The sequence below is a fragment of the Maylandia zebra genome, linkage group LG11 (assembly GCF_041146795.1).
Source record: "Maylandia zebra isolate NMK-2024a linkage group LG11, Mzebra_GT3a, whole genome shotgun sequence".
Classification (NCBI taxonomy): Eukaryota; Metazoa; Chordata; class Actinopteri; order Cichliformes; family Cichlidae; genus Maylandia; species Maylandia zebra.
The window spans coordinates 27,968,263-27,987,635 of record NC_135177.1 but is presented as its reverse complement, the minus strand read 5'-3'; the positions used below and the strand labels follow the sequence as shown (position 1 = coordinate 27,987,635).

General features: G+C 39.9%; 2 protein-coding genes across 2 annotated transcripts; one reads left to right on the top strand and one right to left on the bottom strand.

Annotated features, from left to right (window-relative positions):
- Positions 1 to 389: 389 nt before the first annotated feature.
- On the top strand, positions 390 to 8,547 carry srsf10a (serine and arginine rich splicing factor 10a). Its single transcript, XM_076890139.1, is given in 5 exon segments — positions 390 to 581; positions 2,497 to 2,619; positions 3,463 to 3,569; positions 3,673 to 3,841; positions 7,089 to 8,547. Coding segments are annotated over 5 exon segments (867 nt in total). The 5' UTR covers positions 390 to 516; the 3' UTR covers positions 7,492 to 8,547.
- Positions 8,548 to 8,627: 80 nt separating this feature from the next.
- Positions 8,628 to 12,633, bottom strand: pnrc2 (proline-rich nuclear receptor coactivator 2). Its single transcript, XM_004551018.4, has 3 exons — positions 12,427 to 12,633; positions 11,676 to 11,895; positions 8,628 to 11,455 (listed from the first exon to the last, which is right to left on the bottom strand). Exon 3 carries the CDS (start codon positions 11,430 to 11,432, stop codon positions 10,962 to 10,964), a length of 471 nt encoding a protein of 156 aa, XP_004551075.1. The 5' UTR covers positions 11,433 to 11,455; positions 11,676 to 11,895; positions 12,427 to 12,633; the 3' UTR covers positions 8,628 to 10,961.
- Positions 12,634 to 19,373: the final 6,740 nt, after the last annotated feature.

Here is a 19,373-nt window from a genome sequence, read left to right as displayed (position 1 = left end):
GATGAGGACCCTCCCTTTGGCCATTCACAATAATGACGTAATGAAATAATAGATCAACAATTAAATGGCAGTTATATACCATAGGAATTTCTGTGGATTCAAAAGACATTGAATTAACAAAAACTTTATAACTACATGACAGTCTCAGTAATGAACTAAATATTTTTCTTTAATTTTGCACATTTAAGTCTTCCAGTCGTGCTGACAAACTTATTTCGTTTGCTACTTAATTGTAATGCAATTAAACCTCTTTACATTCACAGGAAGAGGGAGTTTCACTGATCCAATTATGCTCAAAGTAGCCTATATGTGGTCCACAATGTAAACTGTCAGTTTGACATCCCTGTCTGAGGTCTGAGAAAGAGAGAGCAAGAGAGACCGTCGTGTTTTACTTCTAGGCATGCGCAGTGCCGAGAGAGCGCTCTGACTGACCACGTAGCCTGTCTCAGCTGCGGTACAGATAGCTGCAATACACGAATTCACGGCCTCTCTACAGTAACAACGGGCCGCTGAAAAATGGCGAGATACCTGAGGCCTCCGAATACATCTCTTTTTGTCCGAAACATCGCCGACGAGTCCAGGTACGTTGTTACTTTCAACCCCGCCGGCGTGCAAGCAGGCATGGTCAGGCTAAATGTGACGCTAGTTAGTTAGCAAACATGTCAACGTGATGTCATCATCAAAATTAGGAAACTGACGTTAACGGTCAGAGAGCGACTCCGGACAGAGAAGCTGGCTACGGACAACACAACCGTGTAATATTTGGTAATACTTAGAAATAAGAAGCTGAAACATTCGTGTTGTTACTGAAGTTAACGCTACACCCTGACCTGTCTGAGGGGACAAAAAAAAATAAACGACTGAAATACGTCTTTGAAACTGAACTAAAGGCTGGACAGCAGCAGTTCCTGCAAGTAAACTACAATATCTGTAGTTTACGCACTTTTGCACTATGCACTTTTTAATTATGGAATTTAATTTTATGTCCTTCCTATCATTAAAAAAAATAATTAAAATATTAAGGCAACACTTGAACATTACAGCCAATTAAAACTTCGGGCATATAAATAGTGAATTCATTTTATCTGCTTTGGTGCACGTGAAAGTGATAACAGGTGGATTGGAGAGGCAACAATACGACAGAATGGGTTTTGAAGGTGGTGGCCACAGACCGTTGCTCTCTCTATATCCCCTCTCACTTATTTTCTTGTTTTACTTTTTGCTGGTGCCCATGTCATTGCTGACATCATAAGACTGTGGTCCATTCGAGTTACAGAGATAGTCCACCTCTTACAGGATTGCACATCTTTAAGCCCTGTCACGAGGTTTGATTTGTCTCCCAGCACAGACTTAAGACAGTGGAAGGGATCTCAATGCACTTCAAGGTGCTCTGTTTTCAAATTAAGTTCAAAAGGCCTTTATCCTCAGGGCATGGCTGTTTAAGCTTAAACAAAAAGTTCAGGCACTTGCTTGACTGTGCTATGAGAGTAAAGGCATTTTAAATTTTATTTTAAACAGAATGTCTTTTGAGTGTTTTGAAATTTTAGCCAATGCGTATCCTTTCCAAAGAGTCCCTCAAATAGAATTGGTATTATTCTGACTGAATAACAGTCAGGAGTGCTGACTGACTCCACAAGACTGTTGAGGCGATCCCAGAAGACAGCCCATTCCTTCAGGGGAGTTTCACGGGGCCATAGAAGGGAATTGACCCAGCAAAAGGACCAGTATCTGCTCCTTTGTGTGAAGATGAACAGAGCCTTGCTCATGTGTGTGTTTCTGACCAAAGACTATGTAGGGCATCCTTTAGTAAGACATGTGCTCACATGCCATACACTGTGTTTGGCATTACCAGACAACACTTAGAACTAGCCCGTTGTCTTCACGGATGCAAGTCCACAGTGAGTACATGTGCCTGGTGTGAGCGAGCCTGGAGATGCCATGACGAATGTCATGATGCCAGCTACAACATTGGCACCAAATCAGGTCAAATGGATTCACAATGGGTTATGCTTCCTAACTGGGGACATTGGTATCCCTAAGGTGTAACTGCCTTTGTGCTACATTGTTTCTGCTGCCAAGATTAAAATAAAAAATGTATTTGGAAATTAGCGTAATGAGTTCTGTTTGATAATCTAGAGGCCTAAATGTGAATAGTATGACTTAAAGTACTTATTATTAAAGATAATAAGTAGATTTTTAAGTGTGGTTAATTTCACAAAATAAAAAAATCACTTCTGTGAAAAGTGCCATATATGGGTTTTATGGCCGCAATGAATATGTGAAAAAGACAGTTTCTGGTTAAATTGCACAAATTCACCTTAAATGTCCTGATGAGGAAACTTCCTTATGAGTAAGAAAGTAATTCGGTTTATTTGCTGTTAAGCAATGTCCGATGCTTTGCTGGCGCCAACTCTTGTGTATGTGCTGCACACTGGACTCGAGCCAAATTCATATGGTAGCCAGCAGAATAAATGTGCTTATTTCATGACACTTTAGGCCAGAGGATTTACGGCGTGAGTTTGGTCGTTATGGGCCTATTGTAGATGTCTACATTCCACTTGACTTCTATACACGACGACCAAGAGGATTTGCTTACATTCAATATCCTTTATTCTTTCAGTTTATGTTTGTACTTTTTCACTAATGGATTGTAAAGCATCAACTCTGATCTGTTGGGTGCAGTGAATTGAGTAACACCTGATTTAATATTTCCCTTTTAAGAGGAGTTTTTGTAATGTAATTGATTTTTTTGTTTGTTTTTTTAATGCTTCTAGCATTAAATATACTCCTAACCAATATTTCTTCTGTTGTTGCCTCAGAATGGTAAAGATACAGGTATGGAGACCCCACACCAAAGAAAGTTGAAAGGCGGTTGTAGAGTAGATTCAAGCCAAAGACATCCAGGCGACAAGCAGTAGTGGAATTTGGAAAATAAAGACAGAGCAAAAGCATGAAGATACAAAGAGGACAAAAAAGAGCTTCCAGGCTTCCATTTGTCTACCAAAGGGAGGAAAAGAAAAGTGTTTATTGGGCAAAGACAAGCAGGAAACCTCAAGTTCTTCTGCCAAGGCTATAAAGATCAAGCTGAAGGTCAAGCATGTTAAAGGTAACAAGCCAGACTTTTTGTATCCTACCCAATCTGATCACCATTAGTATTTGTCTTGTCTTCACAATTTGAAGTCACAAATGGGCCTATTTTTAATGTTACATAATTTGAGTTGGTATTACGGAAGACGGTCAATTATAAATGAAAGAAATATGCTGAGATGATGAATTACTCTTATACATTTTTGGCCTCACTGATCCAGTAGCTGTGTGATGTTTTTTTTTTTTTGTGTGTTTGCTTTTTATTTTACTTGTGTTGCAGCTGCTTGCTGTTTTTTTTTTTTTTTTTTTTTTTATTATTGCATGCGTGCAGCTTTCAGCTCCACCTTTCCAAATTAAAAGTCCTTAACAATCCAGCATGTTTGAAGATGTCCGGGATGCAGAAGATGCTCTTCACAACCTGGATCGTAAATGGGTTTGCGGGCGCCAGATTGAGATCCAGTTTGCACAGGGAGACCGCAAGAGTATGACCCATTGGCATTCCTACTTGAGCTTAACTGCACCATCTCCTTTTGGGAAATGTGTTGTATTGTTACATAACCTTTTGATGTGGATTTGTCAATAAAGCCCCTAATCAGATGAAGGCCAAGGAGCGCCACTCCCCTCGCAGTTTCTCTCGCTATGAGGATGATCGGGATACCCGCAGAAGACGATCACGGAGTCGCAGTTATGATCGCCGCAGGTCCCGGAGCCCTTCTTTTGACCGTCGCCCTCGGAGGTCTGAGAGCCCTAGAGAGTGAGTTCTTGGCAACTTTTACGCCTTTTAAGGAATATAAGACATTAAAGTTCACCAAAAACATAATTATATAAATGTAGTGAGTGTGAAGGAGTGCTCTATGGATGTTTGCAGCTCCGAAAGCAGGCACTTGCAAAGGAGGAGGAAAAAAGAAAGGGGAAAGATGGAGGGGCAATTTATGACTCAATAGAGTGGGGGGGGGGACGTGTGTGTACATACTGGGGCTGCAACAATTCGAGTAACATGAATATAAATAAAATTCTCAATGCAAATTTTTTGCTTCACTGCTTTGTTTAAACTCTGTAGCACTCAGATGTCATTATGTAAGTGCAAGCGTTTCACACACGTTTTGTATTAAAAATAAATATGCAATAGAAATATATCTGGCGCACATGTGCAAATTAAAAAAATATTACAACATTGAGCCCAAGCAGCCCCCAATTTTTCAACAAAAAAACGGATAACACAACAGCAGCAGGGAAGATGCTGTCATAGTTTATCAGGGAGATGCCATGTGGGTAGTTGGCACTCTGCCTCTGCTCTGTGTGGGTAGACAGTGCAGAGGCAGAGCAGTTACTGAGATGCTGAGCTCAGCTGGGGTTAAAGCAAACATTTTCTAGTGTGCAAAACAGCAGCACTTATTCCTGCAAGCATTATTAAAACCTTTATTTGGAAAAAGCTGGTGGGAGTTCTCCATCAAACCACCTGTTTAAAAGCCTTCAACGTGAAGAGAAGCAAACTCTGTAGTCATCCTCATTTTTGTTTTTTCCACAAGGAAAATCTACAGTAAAGCTACTGAAGTTAAAATATGGAGATGGGCTGTTAGCTTAGTCTGATAAGATGTTTAGATTAGGCAGCTAGCTAAAAGCTGCAAGCAGCTGTCCTACTTTATATCAGAGCAATACCTGCAACAGGGGTGACTCAACGAAATGGGGACATAGGGTTTAGTAACCCATATTTATATCAAAGCTTTAGTAACGTTATGCAATCCAAATCCACAACATAAAATATACAGTGTTATATTAATTGTATCAATATTTAATAATATAAAAATAAAAGTTTTTTTTCACAGGCTGGTCAAGCTATAGAAGGGCCAATAGCTGCCCTCTTTGCCACCGGAGAGCATTGAACAACACTTCAGGAATTTGGAGTTATCATAAATGTTAACATGCTAACATTTGCCGTTTAACTATTAGCAACTAAATGATAGCAACATTAGCCACCTGTCATCAGTAATGTAGCAGCCTGTGGACAGTGAGTCACAACTTATTATGGACAAATGGAGAACGACACAGGTTACTGGCTGTGCAGTGTCAGGGGAACAATAGCTGAACCGAGCAGAGAATCCAGAGGTTTGTTGAACTAGATCTGAAGACCAGAGCTGAGGATCTAACGAGCTGCACACTGCAGCAGAGAAAATAGTGGTTTAAAGAGAGACTGTAGGCAATTGTGGACAAAATGACAAACTTTAACTTTTCTACTTACAAAAATGTTTTGAAAAATGTCTCATTTAGTTTAGCCAGCTGTGACTTGGCTTTGAAATTGTTTTGTGACAAAACCTGAGACAAAAACATGCATTAAAACATACACATGATCACACATCAAATCTACCTAATCCAGGAGCTACAACCCTGTCAGAACTTGCCTGCTGTAAGAAATCTTTTGTGTTTACATGTATGTATTCACGTATATAATACAAAGGGTGGGGGTGGGGTACTGCAGGGGCTGGCAGAATTTTACGTATATATGTGACTGTTGTTTTCGTTTGTTTGTTTTCTCAGCTTCAATCTGGGATTTTGCAAACATAACACTTTTTAGACATAACTAATTGTTATTCTGTTAAATTAGGATGTTATACAGGCAGGACTTTTTCTCATTTTCTTCTTATCCCTCACTTTAACGTTTTTGTTTGATTATTAGCTATTGCGACTGGCCACTACTTTAATGATAACGTAACAAGCGGTTAATGTGGCTTTTTCACAAATGTACTTTTAACTATAGCAGATAGATCCACATTAAAATTATTTGATTTGGCACAGTTTTTACACTGCATGCCCTTCTACACGTAACCCTCCCATTTATCTAGACTCTGGTCTAGGAGTGCACTAGCTTGTGACTGACTTGAGTTTGGGTTTCTGTCTTTCACTGTCTTTTACGTTTATAACTGTTTAATATGTCAAGGGTATTGAAACGAGAGCTTAACCAGCTTTTCAACATCCCTCAAAGAATTGCTCGGTTGACTATCTTGCAATTTTGGATTATGCAAATTAGCAACTTGCTATTCTCATGATGAGCTGGGGACCTATTCAGGTTATAGCCCACCTCTCAACCCTGAGATAGGCTTCATATCCTGCCCCTGCAACCCTGAGTGGAATAAGCGGTAAAGAAAACTGATGGGTGAATGATGGATTGAGGAAACATGGTGGGTGTATCACTCGTCTCTCTGGTGGAACTTTAAAGTAGAGCCTATATTTAGTATTAATTTCCTCATAATTACAAACTGATATGCAATACATTCCTTGGAATTCTGTTTTTTGTTTGTTTGTTTTTTACATTTAAATATTAAATTAATTGAAAGTTGTCATTACATTTAAAAAAAAAAAAACAACAAAAACAAACAAACAAACAAAAACAAAACAATTCTGTGAACTTCATTTACCAAAATGCAAGTGAACACAGTCTGAAATGGCTCTCATGCTGTTGGCTGATTGCAACTTGGTGCAACACAGTTAACTAAAGCAGTCATTTAGCAAGTTTGGAGTGTCATTGCTTTGAAAGTGACCAATCACAGTAAGACCAGTTCCTGCTGTGGTTCCTCCCCTCTGTCATTTAACTTTAAAGGAGAGCTTGTACACTCTGCAGTGTTCTGAGACGAATGTGCTGTGTGCCTGGTGGCTGTTGTGCACTTATTTCTATGTGCTGACATGAGTGAGTCTACCACCTCTTGTGAAATATTTATTTGTGACTATGTTTTAGTTATGATCTGCTTGTGACATGTGCCATAAATGTAGTTTCCTGTAATTGTGTGGGCCATGCGCAGCGTGTGAGAGGGCATGATGTTTGCAGGTTTGTACACAGAAACTTTGGACGATGTCCGAGCGTGGCAGTTTCTGCAGGAAACAATTTATGTAATAAAGAGGAAGCCATATACTGCTTGTATGTAGGCAAGCCATGCTGTAAGGATATAAAGTAATTCACTCAAACTGTACAGTAACTCAGCAATTTTGTTTTCTTGTTCCCTCTTCAGCTCTCGATCCTACAGCCGACACAGAAGAAGCAGAAGCCATGAAAATAACAAGTGGGCTCATTTCTGTCCTCTTGTATTTCAGTAATCATATAAACATGGCACTGTACTCTGTAATGATAGTAACTGTAATGATAATCCCAATAGGCACAAAGCTCCTCCCAGTGACCACCACAGAACGCACCATGAAACGGCCTCACACTCCACCTCCCGCTCCCCATCAGCGTCCAGGTCAAGACCAAAAGGTAAAAAGAGCCAGTCCAGGTCTCACAGCCCTGCCGAAGACTTCCACCCATCCCAGAAACAGTCTGTCAGGAGATCCCCATCACGCTCCTACTCTAGATCCATGTCCCGGTCACGCTCTCGCTCCAGGTCCTGGGCTGGACGCAAGTCTGGAGGCCACTGACAGACTGTTCTCCAAAGCCCTGTTTATGTTTCTCTAGAGGTTTCTGTTTAATGTTCACCTCTAGCCATTTTGGACATGCATTACTTCACATTGTTGGCTTCATTAATCTGGTTAATGATTAATTAACTGGTTAATAATGTTCTGTTACGTTCCTCCCAGGTTTTTTTGTTTTTTGTTTTTTTTTTTGTTTTTTTTTCCCCCCCAGACGTACAAGCAGCAGTGACAGGAGAACCACAGTATGTGTGCACAAGATTTTTTGCTTTTGTAGCTACAAGCATTATCAGTATTGACTCTAGCGTGTATAACATTTGGTTCCCTGCTCTTGCTGCTGAGAACTGCACCAATTCCCTCCCACACAGAGAGAAGGCTACCTTCTGGATTGGGAAAGTTCGTAACAGAAGAATACCTTAAAGTTGTAAATTTAAAAAAAAAAAGATTGGATATAAGCTACTACTGTAGTGAGCTATGGAACTCATGCAGAGCAATGATTTTGTGCGTCACTATCTATCAATGTAACTGCATGCACTCAAAGTTGAATGCTTCAAGGTCCAACTGTGTTAAGAACTGCTGTTGTGACCTTTATGAAGAGACCAGGGTGCAAGTAGACATGTTAAAAGGTTGTATTTATAGAAAGGTGTGCATGTGTGAAAGGAGTCTTGTGCTTCCTGCTTTCATTTCTTATTTGAATACGGAGGAATCTCTTGCCAAAGGTAAATAAACAATTTTGTTATGTTTGTAAGAAAAGCACATTTGGCTCCTGCTTTTTTTTTTTTCTTTTTTTTGTGTACATGTGTTAAATTAAACTGAAGGCCTGCTTTGCCAGTATTCACAACATGCCCTGGTCTGGTTTAATTTCAGCAGGCCAACTTGTATACTATAGTTATTGTAATTGCTGTGACAATGAAAGATATGCTGATACAGCTGGTACCCAGAGTCATTTTGTTATGTAATAATATACTAAAGATAAGAATCAATTGTTTTTCGTGTCCCTAAGTAACTCCCTTGTTTAAACTGTTATACCTGATATCTTTTGACAATAAATACATTCTTACACTGCTCTAGTTGAACAAGCTGTGTTGTAAAGGTAGTGTCAAACAAGTGTTACTATATCAAGTCAAAAATACTCAAACACAAAGTAGGGGGGTAGGGGAGGGGATTTAATTTTTTGTTTGAGGTTTTTTTTTTTTCGTTCAAGTTTTTCATCAATTCAAAGAGTGCTTTCTTGTTTTACATTTTGTAACAAATTAACACCAATTGTAAACAGGGCACATTTCATTGTTCTTGGTGACATTTCATCCGAGGGACAAATTAAAAAGCCAATTCACTGATTAAAATTTTGAATATGGAGACTGCCATGCATGATTTAGTCTGGGCAAGAAAAAAAGGTTTACATGAACCAAGAAAAGGCAGTAATTAAAATAATAGACATTTTCAATTGTCAGCAGGCGGAAGAACAGCCAAGAACTGAAAATGTCTGGAAAATATTTGGTCAACTTGGGAATTTCCACCAATGATTATGGTCAGTTTCAGTATGAGTTTTAACTTAGGCACAGTTTTTCTTTTTTGTAAAAAATAAAACAAAATAAAAAAGTGCTATGCTTACACACCATTGTAAGCACATTCACAACTCAAATCTATACATATGCAAGTCTCCTAGAGTCCAATTGGGAGTTTTTTTTTCTATTTTACTTGTTTTTCCCATTTAGCATCTTTCAACCTACACTGCACAATACACAATAAAAAATGTGCAATAACTCTGGAAAGATCAGAGTATAGGGGTACTGATAGATGCTATAGGCAGCTTTTTTTTTTAACAAAAATATTCTTCAGTATTGAAGTCAAGACATGACCTTAGCATGTCTCATACATTCAGTGTTATTACTAAAAATACTTTTGTCAAACAGGCCACAAACTTGGCCTGCAAATGTACATATGCTACAAGTGTTTTATACAGTTCATTATTTACATGGCTCTTGAACTCACAAGCTTTCATACTTTGTTTTGTCATCTTTAAGCTGGCCATGAATGGCTCCAATTCTGCAAAGGGAAAGCAAAGAGCCTCAACAGAGAACTGAAAGAGAATCCATAGAAGATAGTCAATTACGCCTCCGTTAATTGAACAGCATCCTGGCCTGTAACTTATGAAAAAAAGAAAACAGTCTGATTGCAGTGCAGAAGGTTAAGGGACAGAAGTGCAAGAGACAACAGGCAGCAAGTGTCTGTTGATTATGGGGTAGTTAACCATTGAGACTTAATTTGTAAACACAAACACCAGCCTCCTGTCTCACATTGAGGCGCTTGGGCCTCTTCAGAAACATTCCTTAGCTCTGTCTCGCCTTGTGCACAAAAGCATACAGCCAACAGGGCCAGGCAATGTGGGGTTTTTTTGAGAAAACAAAACTCAGTAGTCCCACATTTAAGCAAGGCCCCCTTCCGCATGTTGGAGCTGCAGGCACTGTCCTGAAGAGGCAGAGACTGAGGAGCAGTAACGGTACTGATCAGAACAGGTGATCAAGGAGACGTCAAACCATTCACTTCGAGTTGGCAAGTGGAAATGGCAACACTGCCTTCTGCCCAAATGTCCAAAAAAAGAAAAGCAAAACATTGCTTTGGTTATACACAGCACATTATACATCTTTCAACAACCACAACAGAAAGCACTTATACAAAATAATGCTATGATAAGAGTGCTGTAGACCTTGGACACACTCAACTCCAAGTGCATGTGCGCACAGCGCAGTAAAAAAGGGTACGTGAGTTGGTGGTCCAAAGCCAGTGTGCCATGGTCTCTTACTACCCTTCGTTTGAGGTTATACCATTAACCTGTAGTTACACTACAGCTCATCTCCTGTAAAATATCTTTTTTTCCCTGCAGAACTGCAGTTGAGTGCCTTCTTTAGCCAAACAATGAATGTGATATATAAACAACAGTGGGCCCTTGATTAAAAGAAATAAAATTGCTACAAATATGAACCTGCTTTAGCACCTAAAGCTTAAGGAGATAACTCCAAAGATCATTCTTCATAGAAACATAAATGAAACACCATGTCTGTCCAAAGAAGTGGACCGTAAAAGTGATGGGAATTTACCTGACTAATGTTACCATCCTTGTTTGGGGAAAAAAGCACACTCAATCTGCCTTGGCAGCCAAGATTAAAAATAACAAAACAAAACATAAGTACAAAGAATATCCAGTTTGTCATAGTCACAGAAACTCCGCTAAAGGCATCACCGACCAGCAAGGCTGCAATTCTGTAAATTTTAAATGATCAGTTTTTTTTAAAATGGATGGTAAACAGGAATTGCAAAACATTGCTCCTGTCAAGCATCCACCAACTTTGAAGGTCAGCCAAAAAAAGGAGAGAAAAAGAAAAGAGCTAAAAATACTACAGAACTGAGGCGTTCCTGGTGGGTGGGTCCATGCATTGGCTTATTTTTTTTCTTTAAATGAAGAACTAGTATCACCCCCATCAGGCCTGCACCTTCAGGAGGCTCTTGAGCTGGAAGGTCATAACTTCCCTGTTGTCACAGGAGCCGATAGGGAAAGACACCCAGTGACTAGGGGGTTTGGGCAAAACACTGGGTGAAGGTGGCTCACTGAATTTAGGCCCTGCATAGCTTGGGCTGCCTTGGGTTGCCAGGAGTGTGTTGAGATGAGACACTGCACCCTCCCAGTTCTGATCATAGTTGGTGGAAAAACGGACAGAAGCATTCTTCTCTGCAGACACGGCCTGCCGTGTCTCTGGAGACCTGTGGTAGGCAGCGCCTTTCTCGCTCCGTCGGTGGCCGTGGTGGTGAAGGCCCCCTGCCCCCCCAACGGATGCAGCTGCTCCGTTCTGGTCACGGCTTCGCTGCTTTGCCCGGCCAAGCTGGTGGTTCTTCTTGGCCAAAGGGCGCTCAGGGTGGGTAACTGGAATGTTGTACCTCTCTCCACCTCCCATACTGCTTTTGCTCTACGTGTCACCTAAATTGTGAGAATAGTATTATTAAAAATAAACTCTGGTTATACATTTCTATTCACGCTAATAATCTATGCAATTACAGCGCAAGTTGTTGACTACCAACCGCGAGCACAGGCGCACCACATCACAATAAAAACAAGTACAGAGACTACGTGCAGAAACACCAGACAGCGAGGCTCGCCCATCCCCCACACGGACACCAGGAAAACAGCGCCAGCTCACCTCTTTGTTGTCAGAAAGTTAACCGAGTAGACGTCTCTCTTCAATCTTTCTCCTCCAATCGGGCCCCAGGTCCTCGAAGTAGTCTTCTGTCTACCTCTCGCTGCACATTTGTGTCCAGCAGGGTCTGAGGTTTTCATGTGCCAATAAGCGTTGTTTTCTCGTGAAGCCGAGCTGAACATCAATTCACCTCGGCGCACGATACTCCAAGAAGTCGCCGACCCTTCAGGGCATTAACAAAAAAACGCTTATCAGATATGCTAACTTGACAGGACTTAACGTCCATTAGATATGCTAAATAGACAGGACTCAACATAACAATAGCGCTCACAGTGTTGTGACGTGTGACTGGGAACTGACGTTTTCTTCAAATATTCTATTACATAACATTGAAGTACCGACAAAATGACATTTCCTCGCCATTACATTTATAAAAACCTTGCATATAACTTGTAATCTATAGCGATTATCACACGAAAATGTTATGTAAGAAAAGTGCGACATCATAGCCCACTCCTGTTTGCTCAGGCTGGGCTTAAACTGCGGCCAATTTTTCCCTTGTTCTTGTGTAGTAAATTAATAATAAAACGAAATAGTTTGTATACCCTTCATATAGGATCATTTAATTAATTAGCAAATCCAGTGGTTCAAATTCTAACGTTTTTTTTATGATCTAGGACGCTCTACTTTGGCACAGAACCAAAACAAAGAAACTCGGTTTAATATGGCGACGAGGTACAAAACTGTTTCTTACCGACTTCTTCAGGCTTGGTTGTTAAAGCCTTTCGTCAGAAAAGAATTTACAGTTAGCTTCTAAACTCCCTCTACGGACTATGTAGGAAGCACAGCAAACTATATCTCCTACAAATCCGTCACTCTCGAAGCTTATTTGGTGTTAAAGGCCGGTGAAGAGATCTCACTTCTCTCTCTCCCGACTCAGAATTGCGACAAAATGGACTCTACAGCAGCGGTATGTACTCCCTTGCAACGCAAATCTAACCAATCATAAAGCGACTACGAAATAAACAACCAATCATCGAAGAGGCAGTCGACAAGTTGCCTGTTGCCAGACTGGTGACGTTAATTGCCGACCCTCCTCTCCTTGCCTTTGTTGGAGCTCGGGTATTTCCCGAGAGAAGTGAAATAAAGAAGGAAAAAAACACCACTTTCGGGCTCTGGAAGTTAACGTAATAGACAGGAAATACCCGAGATGGCACGTAAAACATTACATAAAGGTTTAGAGTGAGCATAGAGGCAGTTAAGTGTTATGTAACACCAAGACACCAAGCATGTCCGCTACCCCTTCGGTTAGGTTGTAAACACGTCCAGTGTTTAGATTTACTGAGGTTTGTGCCACAGGAAACTGTTTTGGTTTGTTTTATCACATTTCTTGCTTTTTCAGGTTAACCCCTTTTATGCCCATTTGACACAGCAGCAACAGGCTGTAATAACAATGTCTATGAGCGGTTGTCCATCCCAAAAGTGTTTTGTTTTATTTAAATTCATTGGGTGGAGGTCTTAATAAGGGTTGGGGGGCTATATTACATATATTACCCTGTTTGTCCCTTTGATGTTGGTCTCACTTTTCCTCCCAATCTTTTCAAAGGACTTTGAGGTTTGACTTCCATGGCAGTCTTCCAGTAGGTTTTATGAGCGCAGGCAGGGCTAAGTGTCATCGCTCTGTGTCATCGAGGCCTTGCCTTCTTTTCTCGCCTGGATTTTTAAAGAGTTGCACAACGCTGCTGAAGGCTGAAGGCCATGGCAAGGCAGGACACTCCCCAAAGCAAAGTAATCTCTGAAATGGGGCTGTGCCAATCAAGAGTCAGCTATGTAGGTCACCCAGAGACTGGGTAGGTCGCTAGAAACACATGGGGGGGTGGAAAGGACTACTCGCCATATTTGACTGGCTGCAGAAGCCAAGCAGTGTCAACACGTCACACAGATAGTGTACAATTGGAAAGTTGGATGGAAACTTTTTTCCTCACACAGAGAAAAAGAACAAAATTACAGATTATCTATTGGCCTGATTGTTTACGGAGTCCTGTTGGCCTACAAACAAGTGATTGAAGTTATGAATATGAACTTGAATGGTGCAAAATGTATGTCATATGCCCACACAAAGGGAAGTGGGGAAAGTACAGAAGCAGTTTCACACAGCTCAGCAATAAGTTCAACACATATAAAGAAAATCTGCACACTCAGTAAACATATTCAAATTAAACCTTGTACATTAGTTACTTAACAAAGAAACTTAATATGCTATAAAAGTAACACATAATTTACAGAATTTAAATATTAAAATGAAATTGGAGGTCCTTCTCATCCCTACTGTTATTTAAGATTTATTTAGTTAGCACCACAGTGCGCAGATGAAGTTGGTACACTCAGATAACACTTTTTTTTTTTTTTTGAAGATGTGCCAGCCGCAGATGGTTTTCTGTGAAAAATGCCCACAGAGCATATTTGGAATGAACCACTGAAACCAAACAGGAAAAAATACCATTTCAGATGAAAAAGTTATTGTTGACGTGTAGTTGACAGAACTATTTATATTTAAATATATTTTATTTATTTATTTATTTTTTATTATTATTTTTTTTTTTTAATGTGACTTTTAACAGACCACTGATTTACAAAACAGATGAGAAATAATGGCAGTTTTCAACAACATTTCTCAGGTTTCCCAGTTTCCGTCATTACATGAGCAAAGGCTCAATTCACTTGTATTATTTTACAGCTTTATGAATCTAACAAGCTGTTTAAATTACAAATACATTTAACTCCTTATTTGTTTCGACTAATGCTGGCATCACCACACCAGAAATAGCAGTGCATGATTTCTGAATTATTAATGACTTCCTTGCAATCACGGGTATGGGTTTCATTTTACTTTTTGGGGGCAGGGACACCAAGTGCAGGTTATCATCCAATAATTAGAATTTTCTGCATCTGCATGCATGTGCATGGCAGGTGTCATTTTTATTCACTATTTTAATAGAAAATATCTATTATTCTCATTTAAAGTATTTAAGTGCTTATGCATATGCTTAGATGGAGTATGTGTATGACCTTTTGAAAACTGCTTAGCTTTGCTTAACGACGTTTCACTATGTTATCTGCTAACTGTTAGGGCGTAGAAGGACTAAACTCCCAAGCTGACCAGTGCCAAGAGCTTCCTGGGAATAGATAGTGGGAGTTGTTTTCTGCCCAGAAACAGCCCATTGGACAGAAACCTGTTGTAACTGGGAAGATACAGAGAGTTGTTTGTGAAGGTATAAAAGAGGAGCTGAGACACCCCAAGGGCAGAGCGCTCGTAACTCAGACCTGTGATGTTTTGATGTGTGTGTTCACTCTCCTGCATGCATGCAGTAATAAAATAGCTTGACCACAGCTGACAGTGTTGCAGACCTTTTTTTTTTTTAAAGAAAATTCCACAACACTACAAATGAGTCATCCAAGTTTTATGAACTCAGATTTTCATATTACAAATGACCTCTTGTATTCATGCAATGCAAGACCTTGTGTGCAGCAAAGCTAACATAAGCTGAGGGGCGTTGAGCCTGATGACCTACCCACTGCAGTGACCCAATTTAAATAGATAACACAAATCAATACATATATGTAGTCCTAATCCTATACTATGATAAGGTATGCTATTCCCAGGCGCTTTGTTACCTGTGACTGACGGAGTGGGATCCTGGTTATAGGCTGGCCTTGTATCGTCTCGTTCAGCTGTGCACTAACTTGCTCAGGAGTTATTCTTTCTTATAAAATTTGCTGCTGAACTGACTCGGTTAGTGGTGGGTAAGGGCCCAACAGGAAACTTCTGCACGTTTCAGCATGACTGCAGTTAAAAGACTGTTGAGTGTGACTGTTGGCACAGAAGAGGTCAGAGGCCTCAGACCTGAGAGCAGAGCTGTGTTTTTAATTCTCTTGTTGAGAAACAAATAGAACTTACGCAGTTGTGGGTTGTGGGAAGTCTGGTCAACGCTACAGGATGTGGCTATGACCTATTAAAATATATATTCTCTTTACAGATAAACAGATATCTCTGTGAACTCCATCGAGGTTCCTGCGGCATTCATAATTCTCATGTTGAATTAAAAATTGTAGCTATCACTTTTCATATTTCGTATTCCCTCAAAAAGAACCCTGATCATGTCCCAGTTGAAGTGAAAGTAAACAACGCTCTAGATTGTCTGTTAAATTTCAATTTTTAAGCAAGTGAATATCCTTGTCCTTGTCATAATTAATTGATATCTTTCTCTCACTCAGTTATTGCAATAAACATACAGTTAGGTCCATACATTTTTAGACAGTTGCACTTTTTTTTTGTAATTTTGTCACAGTACACCAGCACAGTAAATTTCAAATCGAACCGTCAAAATGTGATTGAAGAGCACAGTTTAATCTTTAATTTATGATGTATTTTAAGAAGTACAGCCATTTTTATACAGGTGTGAAAAAGATTGTTTTGAACAACAAAGATTAAAATGAACTTGTATCAGAATGATGACAAGATAAAAGTATGGTGAAAGAAAGGAACAGCTCATGATCTGTCTGTGAAATATGTTATGTGTAGGCATGTGTGGCTACCGGTGGAACTGGGCCACTAGTATTTATTGATGTGACTGAGGTGCACAGGGTTATACTCTCTGCTCAGATCAACCAAATGCTGCAAAAGTAGTCAAAATGTGCTTCACAGTACAAATGAATAACGACCCAAAACACTCTGCAAAAGCAAACCAAGAGTACATAAAGACATAAAGAACATAAAGAAATTGGGCAATCTTGAATGGCCAAGTTAGTCACGTGATCTTGAACCTAATGACGCATGCTCCTCGGTTACTATAAAGATGCTATAAGTTGCCTTAATTTCTAATATGAAGGCAGAGAGACCCATAAACAAGCTGCAACTAAGAGGAAACAATTGGTGATATGCACAATTTCCAGGGGCACAGACACAAACAGTGGCAAAATTACAAAACTGTATTATTGTCCAAAACATTATGAACCTGAATGTAACTCTCTGCATGTCCTCCTTCATTACGTATATCCGTGAATCTTCCTTTTTTACTCCTGCCTGGCAGCTCCATTTTCAACCCACTTCGCTGTCCCTCCTCTGTACATGTCCAAACCGTGTCAAACCTGAGCTGTCCCTCTGATGAATTCATTAATAATCCCATCCATCCTGGTCACTCCCACTGAAGGTCTCAGCATCTTCAGCTCTGCCACCTCCATCTTCAAATCGTCCCCAAACCATACATCACCTGCTGCTATCCTTCTGTCACAAATCCCCCCTTGACACACGTCTCCACCCACTCCACCCCGTTTCCCATGACGATGTAATTGAAAGCTATTTGAGTCAGAGATTTAGATTTATCTGTGTGCTTTTGCAATTTTCATTTGGTGCGTTTCATTTCCATATTTAGAAGTCAAGCCTTTCATTTAACAAAAACAAAGTAAACAATTAAGCATGATTAAAGAATTAAGCATCCAAGTAATTAGATTTTTTGCCTGATCATTTTTTCCTGTGTTCTTCATGTCAGTGAACTGATACTGCTCCCTGAGGGTCTGGCAATCTGGAAATGAGGAGCGGAAATTTGATTAATGGATTTAATCCAAATCTGTCTGAAGCAGCAGAGCTGGCCCTGATGTTTGTGTCCAAGGCAATTTCTAAAAATGGATTGTGTAACAGGATGATGCAGTTCAACAGATAATTGAACATTTCAGCTTTTAGTCTGCCCTGTTGTCTGTCGTGTTTATGCTGCACCTGGACAGACAGTGAGCGAGTAGAAATCTTATTGAAGCTGTGCTGCCTGCTCCTAATCACATTTCCTGCTTTCTGTCCTGCTGACTTTATCAGGTCAAAGTAGGAGAAGACACAGCCCGTGCACCAGATATCGCTGCCTTTCCGCGAGACATTTTTTGTTTCCTTTTCTTTTAAAACAGTCATGTAGTAGAACACTAACTCCTTTCCTTCATGAAATTTGATATATTACTTAAATTCGTCAGACCCAGTTACCGACGCATGATTTTCTCTAAATGCTAAAATAGGTTGCTAATTTATTTCAGATTGCCTCGGGTATGTGGTTTATAGATCTGATTAAATTGTTGTCAAACTAATGCAGCCTATTTTTACCACATGGGACTTAATCTAAATTAAATGACCTCATTGCTGAGTGGACTGCTTGTTGCGTTTGTATCTCTAATGAATAATCTTTAAACAAACTTTTAACTTGTCACCTTTAGTCTGATGCTTTTGGCCAGTTTCCTGACTCAGTCATATTGCCTACTGAATCAGGGTTGCCTAGTATTGCCCCCTATGTACTGCCACCAGTACTACAATACAATGGGCGAGTGGACTACTCACATAAAAGGGTTTCAGGTCAAGTGAGTCAGTGCTATCACTATGCAGATAGTATTTGACTAGTTCAATTTCAAAATGCTGAACTGGACACTTGAAATCCTGTCAAAGTAGAGTGGCTCACATTAGAATGAATTTGGTGGTGAAATATAAGGATCAAAAATCAAACATGTAGTCAGATTTATTGAATTGCAACACACACACACACACACACAGAGGAAAAAACTATAAAGTTGTCTGTTGTACGGGTTTTGATGAATGCTCAATCATCCAGGTAAGGAAATCCCAAAAGTAGCATTTTTAATGTAGAGGCCTTCGGTAAATGGTCTTTGATCATGAGAACTTGCATATTAATGATCAAGGAACTGACCTCATAGCCCATTGTTCATTAAGTTTCAGTCATTGTGCAGATGCATTGTTTATAAAGTTGGGGGAACTTGGAGTGAGCTAAGACTGAAAAAGTTACTTAAATGAGTGATGAAACGTTTCTACCACTGAAAACACTACGCCCAGATGAACATAATCAACTTTTATTTCCTAACAGATTTGTCGCAGTCTGGCGAGGGCAGACTGTATGAATTGACAAGAAGGACCCAAAATGCAGACTCCAAGGAACAGGGAACAAAACTTGAATGTTAACAAAAAGCGAGCCGTTTAATGAGGCTGGTAAAAGGTACAAACAAAAAGCAAGGCAAACTGAAGCAAAATTAACACAAATCTAAACTGGGAAATCTAAACAAACACCTGGTGTAAAGAACATGGCGTGAACAACAGACGACCTGACAAAGAATGACCAGAACACACCGACTAAATACACACAGGAGGATAATGAGGGAAATGGAAACACATGGGGAAACAGCTGACACACATGAACATAAGGACATCACAAGAGGAGAGCAAAACTAAAAACATTGAACATAGGAACATCGGACCTCTGCAAAATAAAACAGGAAACATAATGAGACGCAGACATGACAAACCTGCACTTGACAACGTAAGACACAGACATGAAACACATGAAGGGCAAGGGAGACTTAACAGGGGTTGGAAGACACAAGGGGAATCTAATAACAAATGAAATAGAAAAACTAATGAGCTTAACCATATACTATAAACATCAAAATAAACTAAAACTCAAAACACTGGGTCATAAGACCCAGGATCGTGACAAGATTATTTGTGAGTGCAGAATACACGTTTCATGTCTATCCACATTTAACTGTTCCGTGTTCTTGCACCATATTTGTCATAATATGTGTGCCAGCCAAATGCAGGATGCCAACTTTTACATCTAAAAATCTTTATACGGGTTTGTCGCAATACTGTAGTAACCA

What these genes read in the sequence shown, in the direction of transcription:
- pnrc2 (XM_004551018.4), bottom strand. Translation starts at nt 11,432, where the DNA reads ATGGGAGGTGGAGAGAGGTACAACATTCCAGTTACCCACCCTGAGCGC.